The 20,212-nt window shown below is 45.5% G+C and overlaps 2 protein-coding genes across 6 annotated transcripts in view; one reads left to right on the top strand and one right to left on the bottom strand.

The window, feature by feature from the left end:
- LOC106747017 (latrophilin Cirl-like) overlaps positions 1–4,763 on the top strand; it is a 362,126-nt gene extending 357,363 nt beyond the window's left edge. For 4 of the 5 annotated variants that reach the window (XM_014624251.1, XM_014624252.1, XM_014624249.1 and 1 more), the window contains one exon: positions 16–4,763. In XM_014624251.1, coding sequence (XP_014479737.1) covers positions 16–858 — 843 coding nt within the window. In that variant the 3' untranslated portion in view covers positions 859–4,763. The remainder of the gene's footprint in view (positions 1–15) is intronic. The other variant, XM_014624253.1, reaches the window with a different exon arrangement.
- A 3,556-nt stretch (positions 4,764–8,319) lies between these two features.
- LOC106747016 (ankyrin repeat domain-containing protein 16-like) lies at positions 8,320–12,780 on the bottom strand. Its single transcript, XM_014624248.1, has 3 exons — positions 12,316–12,780; positions 11,539–11,802; positions 8,320–10,588 (listed from the first exon to the last, which is right to left on the bottom strand). The coding sequence occupies exons 1-3, from the start codon at positions 12,641–12,643 to the stop codon at positions 10,230–10,232; spliced, it is 951 nt and encodes a 316-aa protein (XP_014479734.1). The 5' UTR covers positions 12,644–12,780; the 3' UTR covers positions 8,320–10,229.
- Between the last annotated feature and the right edge of the window lie 7,432 nt (positions 12,781–20,212).

Genomic DNA, 20,212 nt, shown 5'->3' with positions numbered 1-20,212 from the left:
TCTTTCTCTCCGCAGAACATTTCTTTTAAGTCCTACTCCCGCGACTCCGGACACGGCGGCTCCGAGCAGGAAGACTCCCCGCGGACGCACAACACCCTGACGCTCGGCCACTCGGGAAGGCGACGCGGGCCGAACGACGCCGGCGAGATGAACAGCACCGGCAACAGGACGACCGGCGGCAGGCGCGCCGCGATGCCGTACAATCACACGTACACCGAGATCGTGGACGGTCGCGGCGGCAACGGCGCCGGGCATCACCAGCTGCACGCTCACCACGGTCAACACGTGCACCTGCCTCGCGGCCTCGCCAACGAGGACGACCCGGTGTACGAGGAGATCGAGCGGGGAAGCGGCGTCGCAGGGCCAGGCATCATCGCCGGCGGTATCGGCGGCGTCGTCGGCGCCGGCGAGATTCAGGTGTCCGACATGTCGGACGAGGACGGCCGGCGGCAGAGCGACATGAGCAGGCAGTCCTCCAGGAGCTACGGCGACCATCGGCCGCTGATACCGTACTCGCCCGCCGCCGACCGCAACCTGCCGCATTACGGCCAGCCGATGGCGGAGCGCGGCAACGGGGGGGTGGCCGCCGGTAACCTCGCGCACTACGACGCGACGGAGTACGGGCCGACGGTGGAACGGACCCTGAACGCCTGTTGGGAGAAGCTGCGCCGGCAGCAGGCCAGGTACGAGCTCGGCGACCTGCCGCGGCTACCGGCGGCGTACGGCATGCCGCCGCAGCAGGACCACACGCGGACGGTGGCCGTGTTGGACGGTCACACCGTCGTCTGCCACCTGCAGCCGCAGACGGACATGTACACGGGTCGCGGTATGCCGCCGCCGTCCTACAGCGAGTGTTAGGTCCGCCCGATTCCACGACTCGACTGGCCCGGGGCAGAGGGAAGGAAAGGGAGGGAGAGAGAGGGATTCTCCTTTCCCCCCCCGACGACGCGGACGTTCTTCCGGCGCGGCGGATTCGCGCGCGACCGGACGGCTCGTCCTGTCTCCGGGAATTACGCTGGTGACGGTTGTGGGGGGGGTGACGGTGGTGACGGTGACGTGAAGATACGACGATTCGTTCCTGAGAAGAAGCGCGTGCTTAGTCGCGGCGATTAGCCCGCCCCGCTCCCCCTTCTCGTTAAGCTCGGGGGCTTGTGCGAAAGGGGCGTTAGGTCTCCTGCGGGAGGCGGACGTGTGTTGCCGCTTTTTAGCTCAAGCGTGTACCGTAAGCGCGACGGTGTGTGTCGTTCGCCGAGGTTCGCGCGCGGAGGAAGGTTCGTCGCGCGTTTTAGCCATAAATCGATTCGTATCGCGAGCGTTCTGCCGGAAGCGCGCCGCCCTTCGGCTGGCATCCGTTCGGATTCGGTCGGACGTCTCCTCGCGATCAGCAGTGAGACAGAGCAGCTGCTGAAGAACAAGGATGAGAGAGAGTGTGTGTGTGTGTATGCGCATGTGTGCGTATGTGCGTGTGTGTGATTGAAACGGACGTCCAACTAGACTGCCACGTCGTCCAACGGACGTCCGCGTCTCTCTTAGGATACACCTGAATGTGCATGCGTGCGAATGCGTGAGAAAATCGCCGCGACGCGGACTCTGTATAACAGAATTGTAGCGGACCTCTCGTTTAGGCTAAGTCGACGACGACGATGTGTGCCCGTTCGTGGCCGGGCGTTTGGAATTGGCGAATCGAATGCAAAGACCAGAACGTGACGAGTCCTCATTGACGGGAGCTTTCCGGAATCCGCACCCACGCGAGAATCGGCTTCGAAGGTTTCGAGAAAACGAAAGCAAAAAAGGAATCACGAAAGGAAAATTTATCTTCCGAGTGCAATCGCGCGTGATCACGCCACTTTGGCGGGCTTCGCACGAGTGTAATGAACCAAAGTTTTATCATGATATATTGAGAACGTGGCTCGTGGAAATTTTTGCGAAATATTTGTTGCTATTATTTTTTTTTATGCGAATATATATCGTATGAGTAATACAGTTTGCAAAAATGACTTTGCGTCAAAAGTTGCGCCGAACGACATAAAATATTCGGTTCCGAGAGATTCATCCCAACGATTTTTTTCAAATCAATTAACTTTTTATTTAAAGATTTGTTTTAATAATATAATTAAATTTTACTCCCTCTCTCTCTCTCCCTCTCTTTCTATGAATATTATAACTTTTTATTCATATATTTTCTAAATCAAAACATAATGTTCACTCGTTTGTACAACACGATTTGCACATTTTTCTCAATGAAGTTAAAAACGTCTGATATGGTAATGATTGCGAGCCACTGCTAACGGGCTTGCATAGTAATTGATTACGATATAAATCGAATGACAATAGACGGTATATATAGTGGTCTTTATTTCCTCTTACTGAACAGCAAAGTAAAATTATAATAACAATGCTCATATCTTTTTCTGAAACTTTCGTTGCAGTTATCAGATGTCTCGTATACTACCACTTCGTGCAAGCTCATGAATAATGGCTCGCAATTGTGACCATTTGATGCCTCTTAACACTTCGTCGAAAAGAAAAACATACGCAAACCATATTGTGCAAACGAGTATACGTAGACCAACCCTCAATTCTTTACACACGATGTTTTGTCATTTTAGACTTTCCCGTAATAAGTACATGATGAGCTTTAGAAGGATAGAACTTCATGTGTAAAGACTTCAGTGCCGGCCTGTGCATACATGTTTACCTCATATCTTCCTTCTTTCTCGCACGAGTGTATGCGGAAGGTGTAAAAATAATTTTAGACGTTGGAAGTATTTATTTTCTAACTCTCTGTTTTTATATATGCACGGATATATATACATACTGATTTCATTTTCTCATAAAATTCGCGTGTCTCCGAGATTTGAAATTCTAGAAGAAAAATCACCAAGTCCCGGCGGGGCCGAAGCGCTTTCGAGTTAATGCGCTCTGTCTCGTTTCCCACGAATCACTTGGATCGGTATATTTTCTACGGCGAGAGAACCACCAGAAGGACACATGGAAACCCATTCTCGTGCGCGACGGACTTCGGAAGAGGGAAAAATCGCGCGAACACCCGTCGATACCTCGGCGCGTCCGGCCCTTTCCAGACCCGCGGCCGCACGATCGTGATAGGTCGAGGGAGAGGAATGGATTACGAGACTCGACAGGACCGCGTGTCGCGAGCCGGTATTCAGTGCGACGATAAGTGGCGGATTCAACGGCGGTTCGGCTGTCAAACGCGCGTCCCTGGTGATATTAGGTGTCGCGTTGGCATTAAACGCGGTTCGCCGAGGGCGAGTAAATTGCAATCGCGCTACCCGACCGCGCGTCGACGTCGGCGCGATCACGCGAGCGGCGGGCGAACGTGCGTTTAACGCAACCGCTCGATCCCGCGTTCGACGCGACACGCCGATGTGACGGCCGAATCGCGGCTTACCGCTTCTCATCGGTGTCGCTTCTCCGGCGTACCCGCGAGTATTCGGCGGTGCAAAGCTTTCCAGGCGTGGACCGGGTCGGCGTGACCTCGCCCAACTTAGAAAACACAGGTGTTGTAACATAGATATCTAGACATATCGCCACCGGCCGAGTATGACACGAGTCGCCGACGACACGCCAATGATCGTCGAGGAAGTCGTCGAGGATCGATGTGGGCCCGGAACGCGATCTTTACGCGGGATCGACGACGGCTCGATGAAGGAATCGGTATCGTGCGATTTGTAACGAGACCGCCGCTCGGCGACGCTCAACTTCGCGCAATGAGGAAGAAAAGGAGCGCTCGGAGTCGTCCGATGTCTGAGAATTTTGTCGATGACGACGACGGTTTTTTTTGTTTTTTTTTTTTTTATATTTGTATAAACGGGGGATATCTTTTTATTTTTTCTGACGCGAAGTTACCTTCAGCCGGAGCGGTCTCGTCGCGGGTCGCGGTATTCGTCGCTTCAGCTCAACGCCTCCCGATGAACGACGTGTAGTTGGTTATGAATGTTACGCAACTTTTACGCGAAAGACATGTATTTAATAGTTTTCAATATCGGATTATATAAGATCGGCTTTGAAACGTGCATATCGAGGTAAGATTCGGCACATTACGCTTCGTTATGTCCTTTCGCGCTTTCTGACAACAGTATTTATTTTATGTCCAACATATTATTACTCATCGTTTTCCACTTGACAGATCGGAAAAGTGCTCGACGGCGGTATGTCGACATTGGCATTTTTTTTAACAACTCGAGGAAATTTCACGAAACTTGCCCTTAAGGAATTATCAGTGCCGATATTTCGTACTTCGTTCATTCGCTGCGGGAATACTTTCTTTAAAGAATAGAATGTCAAGAAAAGTCTCGATTAGAACAAATTGCAATTATCCGGTTACACGATCGCCGTTGCGTTATTCTTTTTATCTACTTATCCTAAAGTAACTACCTCCTCGTAGTGTGGCCGGTTCTGCGCAAAGCTTCGTCCTAACACTCGCTGCGCGCTCCTCGTGCGTGCGCGCTCGCGCGCGCGAGCCTTCACCACCGATTCGTGTGTTTCGACGAGCGAGAGAAGTAACGAGCGCGTTCTCGCCCCGTTGGCCGGAAATTGGATTTCCTCCCGTACGGGAAGAACAAAGAAGAAATCGAGGGGCAATGGTTGAAGCGCCTTTATCAGTCGCGTACTACGGTAGCTCCTCGTCGCGCGCCGCTTTGGAACGTTACGTTTTAGTCCCAGAACGTTATTTTTATAAATAAAAAAAATAAATATATATATATGTATGTATATGTATGTATACAGTAACAATATATTATTATTGTGACGAGAGAGAGTGAGAGAGAGAGAGAGAGAGAGGAAGCGAGAGAGAGAGAAATGAATGGGCCCAGGAATCGTACGCGGGCAAGTAAATATTAGTGATACAAGCGGATTTCCCGAGCGACGTGGAAAAATGCGCGAACACTTAGTCACTGTTTTTTACTATTTTTTAAAAACGGAAAACCGTGTGTACATGAGAACGCGTGAGCTAAGCTAAACGTCTAACCGAGGGATATACCGCGTGCGCGCGCGCGCGCTATTTATTTTTTATCATCCCTGAGTGTTTTGTATCACGGGCGAAAAACTGTGAGTCGAGTGGGAAAGTTCGTCGTTTCCCGGCCATCCCTCGTCGACGATGACGACGAAAAACCACGAGGATTCTCGACCGAGTGAGAGAAAGAGGAACGGAGAGAGGAGTATGTTGAGAGCGAGCTTCGATAGTCTTCTCGACGCGATACACCGTGGATGAAACTACGTTGAGCCAACTGTGTTTCCGCAACACTTAAACACGTCTAAAATTGTACTTTATTTTCTTCCCTTTCTGCGAGCCACACCACACACTTCCTCTGTTTTCTGTGCGTTTTATTTTGTATTATTCGGCAGCCTGTTCTTAACACTTGAAATAAAGTCTGAACGGAACAAGAGGGATTTGCACACCACGTGAATTAAGTTATCCTACAAACAAATTATCACCGTCGATGCCGCACGCAATCTTCCTTCGTGATATATAAAGTCGCTTGTGTCTCAACGTGAAAAGTCGATGTGTTTATAGCTAAAAGATACGGAAAACGAACTTCTCGTATATATTTTCAATAATACATATAAGAATACGATAATATATTTTCTAATAATACAGAAATCACATGCTGGAACGATACAGGACGCATTTCTCATGCTTTCCATGGGTATCTTCTACCTTTCGATTATTGAAAGAAATACCGCAATTAATTAACACTTTTCTTTTGAATTAGACTATTATTGTATAACTATAGTTTCTTTTCATTTGAATATTTGAGCACCGTTTTCGAATGCCGATGAGATTACCGGCAAATGCGACAGATTCGACGTATCTTTGTCCACTGCGTCGCGACTTCGTGGTCGCTTAGTTGATTCCTCGTTCTCACGAGGAACACGCACGTAGGAGAATTGTAATAGTGATAATATCGCATTAAGGGTACCAGCTACGTTAGGTGTGTAAATGTGTCTCGAGCAGTTTTAAGACGTAATTGCTCATTTCGGCGTCCGAGGCATGTATCCGTCAGCCAATGGTTTCTCGCAACATCCCAAACACGATGATCGTCAGCTCGTCGATAATCCTCACACCTCGTACGTAGACGTTTGTTTGCCGATAGCGCAAATATATCGCCCGGCATAAATATATTCCAAGAGCTCTCCGGCCCTCATCTGACGTTAATTGGGACGACCAAATTGTAGATTACCTAACCATTAAGACTGCCAGTATCGGTTTTCTCGTCAAATCCGCCGATTTGTCGAGCCACGGTCGAAGATTGAGACTACGAGTCGCTTCTAGAATTTAAGTTTCGCCACGACTGATTTATTCGAGAGAGAGAGAGAGAGAGAGAGAGAGAGAGAGCGTTGAACCGGAGGAGAGCTAGCTCATGATGCTTATCGTTTTCTACGACCGGGGGAAACTGCGAGTCTCAAATTGCGCGTCGTCTAATTGCCAGATAATTACGAAAGCACTCACATTCCATCTGTTCGACGTGTCATGCGAGTCCGAAAAGCGAGGGAGGGAGGGAGGGAGGGAAGAAGGAGGAGGGCCGCCGAGAGCCCGAAAGTCGACCGAAGTGCGTCCCGTTAGGTAAGATGAAGACGGACCGCGTTCTCTTGGCGAACGACGAAAAGAGACGACGGAATCAAAGCGCCGCGTGCCTAATGTTACGCATCCGCGACAAAAGCAGCCTGTTTGCGATCGATAACGCGCAACGAGAGCGCGGTCGGACGTGCTCCTTATTCGAAGTGTCCAGGCTGCGGCGTCCCGACCGAAGTTTCCACCGCGTGTACGAATACAGACACCACACGAGGACACGCGCAATACACGCGAGACGTTATCGTCGCGAAGGACTCCGAAGACTATGTGTGTGTGTGTACATAATGTAAATAGAGCTTTGTACATGTTGAATACTTGTAATGTAAAGTGGAACGCGCGCGAGACGGAGAGAGAGAGAGAATGTGTGTGAGAGCGAGAGAGAGTGTGTGTGTGTATGTGTGTGTGAGAGAGAGAGAGAGATCTAAGGAACCGAGAGCGAGGACACGCGACGCCCTGAGAGATGATGATGACCGGCAGGCGGAAAGAAAGCATACTTAGACTAAGCGAGTTTTACTAGTAAGTAGCAAAGCATTACGAGCTATTATTATCGGTGACGAGGCGCGGAGCACGCGCGCGCGAGGCGATCTTAACTTAAGTACCACGACGTATTAGTTAATGTGTAAATAAACTAAGCGAAGGAAGTAAAATATTAAAGAGCCCAAGTAATCGTTGGATATTTATAACGAACTCCACTAAAAGTAGATCGAACGGCGGAGGAGAAGAGAGTAAACGAGGCGGCGACGGCGGCCCCGGGATCGGCCCGGAACCCGCCGAGTCCATTTCGAATGCAAAAATTATATTTAAAGCGATATCCTTCGCTCTCTACGTTCGGGAGGAATCCGCTTTAAATATAACGTTATACTTAGAACGACCCATTTCCAAAGCTTGTTTCGAGTATATGAGATTATACGTACCCAAAGTGGACTCTTACTTCATTTCCGATCAGCTTCGAGTGTCCGATTATATTTCGAGCGAATCATAAGGAAGAATCGTTACGGATGTAATTTTATCGGTTTCTCATACCGAACCCATATCTCTATGCTGGATTCGGCGGTGGTTCACGTGATCCGGCCGCCTCGTGCGAAAATTGAACGGGAAGGAGGTGGAAGAGGAGGAGAGACAAGAAAAAAGGAGAAAAAGACAAAACGAGCACACTCGTCCATACACGTATTTGTATCGCTGCGCGAGAAAGAGGGTCGACAGAGGACGAGGGGGAGCACGCGTGGTATGCAGACACGTTGATCGGACACGATCAGACAATGTACAGTGCATGTTTTATCCTTAGCCGTTTTATAAATGTAAATATCTTCCGCCCCGGCCACTCCTTTCACCCCTTCTTCTTATCCTCGCCCGTTTTCCCGGCGGTGAAGAAACCAGGCGCGAGATTAATTGACTGTTCCGACCTGAGATGTTCCTTTTTTCCTTTCGCCATGACAATCCTTTACTTCCCGCCTTCCCCCGTCGTCCCTCACTTCCCCCCTCCCTCCTCTCCCCCTTCGCCTTCGAGAATCCCCTTCACCTTACCATTTCTCTCTCTCCGCGAATCTCCCGTCTTCGTTCCGCGAGATACTTAGCGGATAAGCTTTCGTTTCCGAGCGTGAAAGATGGAATGCGAATCGAGCAGCGAAGCTGGAAGAAGATAAAATAAAGTAGAAAAAGAAAGACAAGGAGAATCATCCCCCGTCAAATTCCCCCCCCCCCCCNNNCCCCCTCAAATTCCCCCCCCCCCCTTCGGAGCCGGTTCGAGACGTTTCGAGAGAAACCCCTCCACTCCCCCCGGAGCAACATTTGCGTCCTATGTATATACTGTGATTTGCTATAAGAGAGAGGGGAATAGGATCGCGAGAGGAGAAGGTGCGAGTTCGGTGCGAGTTACTTTACGCGAAAAAAAAAACCTTCATTCACACACACCTATTTTTTCTATGAGGTTGCGGGCCCCGCGGGGGGCGATCGAAGTGACGGCAAAGTGATCGCGCGCGGTAATGTCGACCCTCGCCTTATCCCCGTTGGCCACCTCCGAGCTTCAGAGCCGACGCACTCGAGATATCGATTGTACCATGTAGTATAGTTAAACAAAAAACAAACAATATTCGTACCGTACACACGCACGACTGTGCTATATAGTATACTCGATAATAATAGTCGTGGACGGAGAACGTAGCGCGAGTATCTCGTCGAGGAGAGAGAGACTAACGCGACTGAGGTCGCTGGCACTCGGAGGGCTCGACGGAGGGAGGAAAGGGTCGAAACCGTTCCCGTTCATCTCCCTCTCCCCGAACCGTCGTATCTCTCGAATCGGAAGCCGCGACATTTCGCGGACTTCAGGATCCACGCATTGGACATCGCATGGAATTCGTACGATTCTGTGATCTTACCTCTTACGTTTCTCCTTCGTGATGTAAACGATACTTGACCCCTGGAACGCTAACCGAGGTCGCTAACGCGCGTCAATCTTCCGTTCTTTCTGTCCACCAATTGGTATTCTCCTTATGGTTACTGTAAATAAGGTCGATATCAACAAGCGATGAGATCATTGACACATTAGGTGCTTCTTATTTTTTTCTTACACGATCCCGCGATATTTCGGCATATTTTAAGAGCATCTTAACTCCCTGCGGCATCATCGTTAATGATTGCAGTTATTTGGAGTTCTATTTTGCGCGCTACACGACTGGCGCTGGCGATAAAGCGACGCAAGCGATTTAATTACGCGATGATCGTGAGAATTAATTATTATTATTGACTGATTTTCCCCGAGGAAATGCTTAAGTATGTTCATTTCTATTTATTTCGTTGTAGCTCTCGAAAAGAATTCGTCGCATCGTGTGCCGCAAGGTGTTAACCACTAACTGCCGATTACGTTGCATTAGCGTTCTAGGGTTTAAGGACCTCGTCGAGCACGCATATACTGTATAACAGTAAGCGCATGAATTTTCTGTATTACGTCGCCTGCCTGCGCACGCTGAAAAAGAAAGTTTAACGAAGCAGAGGAGGAAGGGTAAAGGGTAGAGGACGAAGAAGAATGTAAAGCCTAGGTATCTCCGAACTAATAAGAGCCTCCGTTTCTTGATTTTTGTATGCTTCTTTAAAACTGTCTGATACAAGAAAAAACAAAGGATTAATAAATGTGTACCAATCTCTGAATAAAACGCCACTCGCCTGAGTCTTTCACCCATCCTCAGCCATAGGTCAAAGTCATGCAATCAGGCGCGAATCACTGATATCATTGATTTTTCGACTTTCAATTTAACGTTGCACTGGCCGAAAGTCTTGCACTTGCTGTTACAAATGAACATTTTTCAGCTTCTTTGTGACTTGGAAACTTACATTTTTGTAATTGTTCAATTAATATAAAGACAATATTTCTTATAAGGTCGAAAATGACAAAAATATCGACTAGTATTTGATATCGACGCATCGACTTCGAATCAACGTCGATTCGACTTTTCTTTCTGTTTGAAGGAGAGATAAATTCAATTTAGCAGACGCGCTAAGTATGAGAATCTAAACGATAAAAATATCGAATCGCATCGCTCATTATATATTGTATAATCTGTTTGGGTTACGGGGAAGATTACACGAGATATTTCGGAAATGTAGTAAGAGCAAGTATTCGCCATAGATATAAATTTTATTACATGGCACCATTTTTCATGAGGATATCGATTACATCGCTGTGATTACTCCTTCGAGCTGCCATTAACGGGGTGATGCCGAAAGAAGCTTTGCGATTCACGTCAATCAAATTGTACTCCAAAATGTATTCAACAGCCTCCACGTTACCAGTTAACGTAGCTACGTGCAAAATAGTTTGACCGACATTGTCTACGAGATTGACATCGGCGCCTAAATTTACGATGCGTCTTGCTGCATTCAGGTTACCGCTCTTCATCGCCTCGTGAAGTGGCGTGGAGCCCGAAGAGTCCTGCGCGTTTAATAGACTCGGTCTCAACGCAACGAGCGAATTAATTACTCTCTCGTGATCGTGGAATGCTGTAATAATTAGAGATTCAAAATGGATCACAGATCATAGACGCAGAAAGACGAATAAGTGGTTTGAAAACGATTTAAAAGTGCTTTTATCCGGATATTTGTATTTATTTCTTCTTAACAATGTAAACATTTCGAAAGGTTTTGTAATAATCAAATTGCTTTCATTTAGGTTATATAAAAGTTTCATCATTGTAAATTCAATGTAAATTCACACACATTAAGAGAGAAATCGATATAAAAATATTGGAAAGAAGAAAGCATTAAAACTATATATTTATTCAAATATTGTAACATTAAATAGTACATGTATATTATATATTAAGGAAGGAAATGGACGACAAAAATATTCGGGAAGGGTGTGAGAGTTGAGGGAAACATTTTACTAGATGAAGAGAAATATCGGAATACCGCAGACCCTGATTTATCCAACGAAGGTATGTACTCTCTAGGTATATTCTCTACGTATATTTGCCAGTTGCTCACGCGAAATTTGAACTGTCGAGTATTGCGACTGATTCGATACGACTTTTTCTACCGAAGATAGTCACGATCGACCCGATATGACTTTTTCCACTGAGGATCATCGGAGAGACCTGAGATTCTCGTTTCATAAAATAAAACTTAAGAAGCAAAAAATTTATGTTTTATCTCATCATACTTGATATTTCATTCTTTTCGAACAGAATAGAAGAATATTTTATTATTACATTTATAATAATTAAACTGAAATTTTTTGCGAAAAAAGCTCAGTTATTCTTACATCTGACGAGATAGCACATATTTGGTCAGTTCATCTTTCATCTTTCATATTTCTTACATCATTTCATTCTCTTTTATATAGTTACTATAATAATATTTATACAAATAGTCATGTCAGACAATTAATATTTACATACGATAATATAACATGAGTTAAGGGAAATTAACATATTATAAGCATATACAATTACCAGCAATGTGCATCGCGCTGCGACCATTGTTGCTTCGATCGTCTATGCACTCCGGCATATGTTCCAATAATAAATCGACCACGTTTTCATCACCGGCCCGACAAGCGATAAATAACGGCGTCCAGCCGTCTTTATTGCGTAAACGTGCATTAGCCTTAGCCATCAAAAGAGTAACGATGCACTGGAATGCTACGTAGCCGCTTTTCGTGCATGCGAGCATCAAAGGCGTCCAATCGCCGCGCTTCAAAGCGTCTACCGATGCACCTTTACGAATCATATGACGGTATATTTGGCGTTCAGTGAAATTTGTAATTCTGGCATAATTTCAAGTAGTTTAAATCCGAGTAAAATAATTTTCTCGGAATAAGAGCTGAATGTTAATCGAAATCACGATTGCGATGTAAATTGATTTTTAAACGCATAATCTAAAAACCAGATGCTGAGTGATATATATTTATAATTATATATAGTATATACAGTATAATTTAGTCATAAGTATCTCGTAAAAAATAAGTACAAATTTGAAACAGATGTTAATAAAAAAAAAAATTGGAATATTTTTGTAGAATATACATTCGGATAGAAAAGTTAAGTGATTTATTCATGCTATTACAGATGAGTCGATATTCATTTTATAACTATATATTATTTTTTGGATATTTTCGAATTCGACTAATTTCTACGTCGATAGATATATTCCATTTGATATTATCAAATGTTATTAGCAAATTTTGCTGGGTGGCTCGCGTGGTTCATGAAAAAGTAAGAACGTGATACCTTTTTCCAGTAGATACTTTAAAACGTCTTCTCGCGCAAATTGCGCAGCTTCGTGCGAAGGCCTCTTCATGTCCTTATTGGTGACATCGATCTTAAACGTCGACATGTCGAAATGTTCGCACAGATACTTCACTACGTTCATATTACCAGCTCGCGCCGCCACGTGCAGCGCGGTGTCGCCGGAATCCGTGTGACGGAAGTCGCACCAATCGCGAATTCCGTGTGTTGCGACGAGGGTTTCCACTCTGTATGCGTCTCCGTTTTGGCACGCACGCAAGAAGTTACGCGACACACTAGCAACGTCGGCCGTTGCTACGTTGTGGAACATGTCACGAAGAACGCGTGAATTATACTTTACTCAATGTAGTCGGCGAGCGTTTTATAATGTCAGTAATTTTAATTAACGAAACCGAAAGGTAACAGGCTGCTTTTCGAGGCGTCCAGCGGCAACGACTGTTGCGTGCTGTCGCCAGACGACTAAGCTCGCAAACTTAACGAGTGCTATCAATGTAACGACGGTATTTTTGTAGCCCCGCTCGTAATGGTATCGACTGTGGGTATTGCTTTTGGTATCGCGACTTTACCGACGATCGATCATGACGGAACGCCTCGATAATCCTCTCGAATTCAGCGTGAGTTAACTTAATAACATGATACTTTATAGTCGCGATAAAGACAGAGAGATAGAGAGAAAGAAACACAAATTAATATTTTTATATTATTTATTTCTATTATATATATAATGTAGAATTATTTTATATATTATAATTGTATAAAATACGTACATCACATATACAATACATCACATATACAATACGTAATATTAGTTTATAATAATTGTATATGAACACATTAATAGAATAAATTATGAAGTATATAAATAAATATTTCTAATGTAACGTTTTACACATTATTGCATAATTCATTAAAATAGAGAGAAATTACTAGCCTACGTAGGGTACCGAAATATCTGTAATCATAAATATCTGTAATCATAAATATTCAGCAAAAATAAGTAGCAAATTATTATCTTTTTACACTAAATTGATTAAAATTGTTAAAATAGATACTGCTTATCGAAGGATTAATTATGAATAAAAATAAATGCAAGGATTATATATTACATATTGATCAGATTCTTTAAATAACGTTGAGTGTTATTCATAATAACGTACATACATCGATATATCTCCTGCTCGAAAAAATTCTTCAACGCACACAAGTCTACATTTATACTTTTGTAAGACTCGAGGATTTTCCAGTTACGTATGAAAGGAGACAGGACGAAAAAAATCAGGACCAAGGGCGCGCACATATTCAGGCTCCATTATGAGGTGTAGGCATGTTCGAATTATCATACATATTGGCTGGCCAGATGCCGACATGGAGATACGCTGTCCGGTCCCGAAACGTTCGATTACTTAAACAAACCCGAGCGATAGGATCGCGGTCACACCCATTACTTTAACGCGCCCTGTACGGAGGAATTCTCGTCTAGGTGAGAGATCTCGTGCACCATGACAAATCCTTCTTCTCGTCCTCGCCGTCTTTCGTTTCTCTCACGCATTCCTGAATTATTCCTGAAAAGTTTATAAAATCCACTTCAAATTTCCTCCGCTCATACACATTTTTGTCATTTTAAAGTCGGTCTAAAGATAAGATATCGTTCTGTCGACGTTACTTCATGGCATTCGCATGAAAGTTTGACGCGTAGTTATATTAAACTTTGAAAAAACTGTATTGATGTATTAGTGTTTGTATTATTATTTGTATCAACGATGATGTATCAATATTTGCAGAAATTGATTTTATGATGTAGCACTGCATAAATAGTTGCGTCATTCTTCAACTGATATGCGGTAACGTTGGACGCAAGAAAAAGCCAATGTTGTCGGACAATAAAAAATTTAGATGACACTTTCAATTTATAAAAATGTTTCATGCGTATCAAATTTTCAAGAATATATTGTTTTTGCCGAATGTATCTATCACTTTTAATTTATCAAACTTACAATATCAGGTGTACTTATTAAATATTGTTTACATTAATACGGAATTTTATAAAAAGGTTTGACTGACAATCAAAACATGGTTTAAAATAATTCTTATACTAAATATTAGAATCTTTACATCACACACTTATGCATGCATATTAACATAGACAGTACGTAGACATAGAAAATATATAAATTATTTCTTAGATATTAATTATATTTTAATTTTTATAATTATAGTTAATTAAAATGTTACATAAATTAAAAAAAATTATCAGAAAGAGAAAAGTAAGTATAAGTGTTTTTTTGAGAGTTTCCCTGCTACGAATACGAAAACTAGATTCACACTCGCTTGAAAATTTCGATGTCTCCGTGTCAGACATCGCTTTCGACTGTGTTCCCGTTCGACGGATATTACCGAAAGCTGCCTACGGCTCACCCACCGCGGGGTGGGCTGCGCAACCTTACCGCAGGGTGCACAAATGAAACGGTCCCAGGGGTGAAACGCGAACGTAAGCGACAATTTCCCTGCGTGCACGCGTCGAAACGAAATTCGTGTCGTGCGCGCACGGAAATTACGAATACATATATATACATATTTATACATATTTATACAATATAATATATGTATATATATATGTATAATATATATATATATATATATACATATACATATATATGCGCGCGCACGCGAGCTTACATATAACTCTCACACATAAATAATAAACGAGGCGCTAATGCGCGCCCCTTCGACACCCTCTGTTTCTGTTCTTCTTAACCGAGCCGGCGTGTCCGAAAGCGCACGGTAATCAGACACCCGCGGTTACATCACTAATTCATAGGCTCGTTTATGCTTCATCGCCTGTATCGATTGCCGAGCGTCGCATTACCGAGTTTCTCCCGGTGTGTGTGCGACGTACACGAGCGGCGAATCGCCGAAAACCGAGACGGGATCCGCGCGCGAATGGAATTAAAATCGAAAACTCGCGCTTTAAATAAGGGGCCGGTGAAGAGGGAGTTCTGGAATAGATCTAAAATAGATTCCGAAGTGTGTATTTTCAAAGTAACCGAATTGTCACACATAATATTCGTCTCCCGTATTTTAAACTTATTCGCGTCCTCTGACGTACTTCGAGTAACAAACGAGTAACATTGCAACTTCGAGTCGATAACGCGGTCTCACGCGATAATGACTCGGCGAGAAATATTCTTTTCCGTCTCACAACGCGAACAGATTTTCCGATCATATAACAACACGTGGGAATTCCCAACTCGCGAGAAACGACTTCGGGAACAACTCTTTTTCCCTTCATGGACACGAGCAGCTTCGAAAGATCATTTTTCATTTTCACGTCATTTTTACGTATTACGGTGCAACTGAAATGATCAACGGCTGGGTGTGTGTGTGTGTGTGTGTACCTGAGCAGCTTGAGAAAGGGTTAAAACAGACCGGCGATGCGCGAGCGTGCACGCATAGGGGAGGTAAGTACGCATGCATGCATGTGCAACTCATGCGTGCGCTTTACGGGACGGCTTGATATGCAGACGGCGTGCGGCGGCATTGCTCGCGCAAAGAACATCGATCTTCGGTTACGAAACGATTCTCAAAATACGGAATCGCATAGCGGAATGGCAATCGCCATCTCTCATCCCCTCTCCCGCCCCCCTCTCCGTCGACGACGGTGCGTATTATTCCGGCACGGTAGCCGCCGTCGCGGAACCGGCAATCGAAGGCGATCGTGATGCTCGGCCAAATGGCAAATGAGAAGCTAAATGGTCAAACGAGAAGATATTTGTCCGCGGATCAAAGCGCGGTATCGAGTGGGCGTATCGCCCGGAGGGTCAGGCAGTCGATCTCCTCGGTTTTGCTGCTCTAACGAGGATCGCCTCCTCTTTAAATGAGACTCGATGACCGGGCGAAAATCGAAAGCGCGTCGCGATGACACCGTAAGAAAGTTTTAGACGGGCCCCTGCGAGAGAGGTCTCTCCCGTCCGCTCGGATTTAATCCGCCGAATTGATCGTACCACCAATAGATCGTGGCGTGCGCTGGTGTAAGGGCGCGCCTCTCATCGCGGAGCTGCGAACGGAAACGGACGTTTCTTTTTTGGACGAACGAGCCATTACACGGAGTCGTTCGTATTTTTTTTTCCTCTCTCGCACGGTCGACTCCCGCAGTCGCGAATTAGCGGGGTCGGATCGTCTCGAGTAGCGACTGAAAATATCCGAGTGATACTAGTGAATTTTCGTACACGGACTGCACCGATAATATCCGGGTATATATGCTGAGAGAAAAAGTATCGAAGAAATAAATATTTATTCAGAAAAATTCTCTTCAAATGTGAGAAAACATACATTTTATTAAATCTATAGCTTTTTTATGAAAAGGCAGCTGTTTAAACAGAAGAATTTAGGTTTAAGTGAAAGTGTTATTGATAAAAAATATTTTTCACTTTTTAGGTATTTCTTTTATCAGTGTGGAAGCTAGTCAGTTTATACGACGGTGCTGTAAATCGTATCGCTGCAAGTATTATATAAAAGCTTTCTAGGATGATGCATTTGGCTCTTCGACTGTAATGTACACGCGAATTAAACGTAACGTACATGACATGTGAAGTGAATGTGTAATGTATATGAGAAATAATATACATAGCCCTTAGGTGTATCTCTTGATTTGTTTATTCGCGTGTAACTCTCACAGATGCGTTTCTTATTCAGATTAAAATGCACTTGAACACGTAACTAAGTGCCAACGTTTTCTTTATTTAGCCCCCAACATTTATCTCATCGCTAGGGAAAGGAATCCGGCCTGTTTCCCGGTATATATAAAGTTTTTCGGTTTAGTGGCGAGATCAGTCGAGACACGTCTCGCGGTCGACTCGCCGCGCGAACGGCATCTCCATGTCGACACTGACATTCATCGAGATCCGCGGAGCCGTGACGCGGATCCACGCCAATCAAGGGTCATGTCATCACCGGTGCACCGGCGATGGTGCAAAAAGGTCGACACGGGGTGGCTTCTCTGTCGGTGACTTCGCCCCCCTCCCTTCTCCCCGCGGTCTCGTCGCTCTCGGCCGGCAGATCGACCGGATGGACCGAACGCGAGACTCCGGTGCGCGTTCGTCCGCCCCCGCGCGGGACATCCTTCCCCCCTGTCTCTTCGCCGTTCGCCCGGCGAAAGAGGAAACTTCCTCCGGCCCCGGGTCGATCTTTCGGGTGCGGCGGTGCAATAAAAAACAGTCCAGTCAGCGGGGCGTGGATCGCCGATGGCACGGACTGCCACGTCTCGCTCGTCGACGACCACGACGCCGGCGATCGTCTCTCTCTGTTTCTCTCTCTCTCTCTCTCTCCCTCTCTCTCTCCCTCTCTTTTTTTCTCGACCCTATATCGCAACGCCCGTTTCTTTATTTATTCCGCGCCGTTCACGCGCCCGGTTTATCGTCACGACGTCGCCCGATTGGTATTTGTATCAGCACGTTCGCCAGACGCGTTTTCTGCGTGACGCGCGTTTTATAATGCCGCATCGATCCTTTATTTGGAGAATTATCGGATCCCGCTTATACCGCTCTTATCCATTCTCCCATATTTTTAGTTTAATTAGTCCGCGATTCAGTCCGCGGCTCGCGGGTTTTATTTTTTCACGTCGATGGGGAAACTTTAATGCGACAAATTTACGTGATATTTGTGTACATTGATTTCTGCAATGAGGAACTGGATGAGATATTGGGTCAGGTAGTTCAGGTCAATTTTCGATAGATAACGTTATACATATACACACATACATAGTGCAGGCGACAATGTTAGTACATCTATGTGTTGTACACTGCTGTAAGGGTGATATTTTCACGACGATCAATCGGTCAACGAATAATTTGTCCCGTGTTTTCAATTGTTGATCGCCTTCTTTCCCCGAGTGCGGTAACATTCAATTCGAAATCGAATCTTTTGTTTCAATCTGAATATTGATTCGATACCACGCGCATGCAGTTAAAACTCGACTATTAAGTCACGGCTGTCTCGCTATTTTTTCCGCCCTCCTCGCTTCCGGTCGGTTTCACTTACGTCGTATTATAACATTTAAAGACACGTCCTCGACATCGCTCACATTTAGGACCGCGCGAAGCCACGCGCATCTTCGTGCAGGAATGAGGCCATAACTATTTCATTAACATAATGACTGCGTCGAGGACGTCAGCCGACTCGGTTGTGCGCGCGCGACCCCGTCGAAACGAGCGAAGCGCGGAGACGAACGACCATTCAACGTCGGCGTGAAAGACGACGCAAGGCGAGAGAAAAGGAACCGCCACCTCTCCGAGCGGCGTTTCGACGAGACTTCGCGGTAGCTGTCACCGCATCGTCATCACCGTCGTCGCCCCCGTGCTCGTCGTCGGCCGCGCCAGGACGATCCCTCCTCGCCGCGCGGCAGGACGCGGGAGGAAGCGGGTACGTCGCCTGGAACAGGCTGGATGGAGGAAGTTGGTTAGCCGCTGGTAGCCAGGATATCAGTATCAACGCGGTGTAATCAGCGAACCACGCCCATTGGCGCTATGCTCGCTCCGATCCGCCCACTACGGCAATTACACCCTCGAGTCACCCACTGGAGGGGAACATTAAATTCTCCCTCTTTCCCCGGGAGTCCCCCGCAGCTCGCCCCTCTTCGTCTCGCTCGTCTCTCCCTTCGGTCCTGCGTCACCCCTCGGTTACGCCGACCTCCTTCTTCCTCGTTCTCCTTTTGCCAGTTTCGCCCCCTCCCCCTCCAGCGTATCCTATCTTCCTCTCCGCTGCCTCACCCCCTCTCCCTCTTCCGTCCCGCACTTCTCCGCAGAACTCTCGACCTCTCTTCTGATTTTTACTTGTGATTGCTCTTCTGGAGCGAGGGAAGCAGTGTTAAGCGTGTGATTAATAACGTTAGCGTGCGATCTTTCCGATTTCTCGTAAGCGATGTCGTATTCGAGTTGTGGCGCGGAATAGTAAAATAATGTCGACTGTGTTACGCGAGGAACGCGAAGGTGCAATTATACCGTCGTGATCGCAGGTACGGACGCGTCGGTACACACCTGGAAGTTTCGGGTATACTTACCTTTACTTATCCGAATAACGATCGACCGAGGCCGGCGGAGTCGGTAGATGGGACAGATGAGATTCCGATGAGTCTCCGATAATCGTCTAACTCACTCTCGGTTGCTTGAAATTAATTTAAATGCGAGCGGTTGTTACGGCTCGGATAACGAATTCTCATGCTCCAGGTGAGATTCGCATGAGTTCCGCGACCCAAAATATCACTTCCCGACATTCGCCTGACAAATTGCGATGCATTAAAGATGCATATTCCCGAATTTGCTCGCTAAGTGCAGCGGTAACCGTATTAATGGCGACGGAATAACATTATAGGAAGTAGTAGACGCGAAAACTTTTACATCGCATAACGCGTAAACGTAAAGCCGGTTACACACTATGTGGCCAAAAATATATATTCCGTCATCACAGTCAAATTTTTTTAAACCGATGAATATCGAAAAAATTGTCATAAGAATATTTATTTTGTAAAATTTCAATTTCTTTCTCTCAGTGCGAAGCTACGGCTTAAGAAGTATCTGACAGAGTATCGTCGTGAATTTTAAGTTGTGCTAATTAAATATCAGTCGTGCGGTTGCGAAGTGTATGAGAATTTCGTCTGGCGATAAGTTCGGTATTAATAGTTTGATATTTAGATACGTATCCGGAAATGGTTGATTAGAATAAAAAAGGCGTCACGTGGAAACGGCAAAGATAAAAAAAATACGTAAATAAATCAAATTCTGCAAAAAAAAGAATCGTCGCTCTTGGAAAAAAAAATAGATTTGAATCGGTTTATTGAGAAACACGATATTGACAGGTCGAACCCGTTTCAATTTGTTTATCGAGT

Source organism: Dinoponera quadriceps, unplaced genomic scaffold (genome assembly GCF_001313825.1).
Source record: "Dinoponera quadriceps isolate SergipeBrazil2010 unplaced genomic scaffold, ASM131382v1 scaffold2088, whole genome shotgun sequence".
NCBI lineage: Eukaryota > Metazoa > Arthropoda > Insecta > Hymenoptera > Formicidae > Dinoponera > Dinoponera quadriceps.
This window is presented reverse-complemented; position numbering and strand designations above follow the sequence as displayed.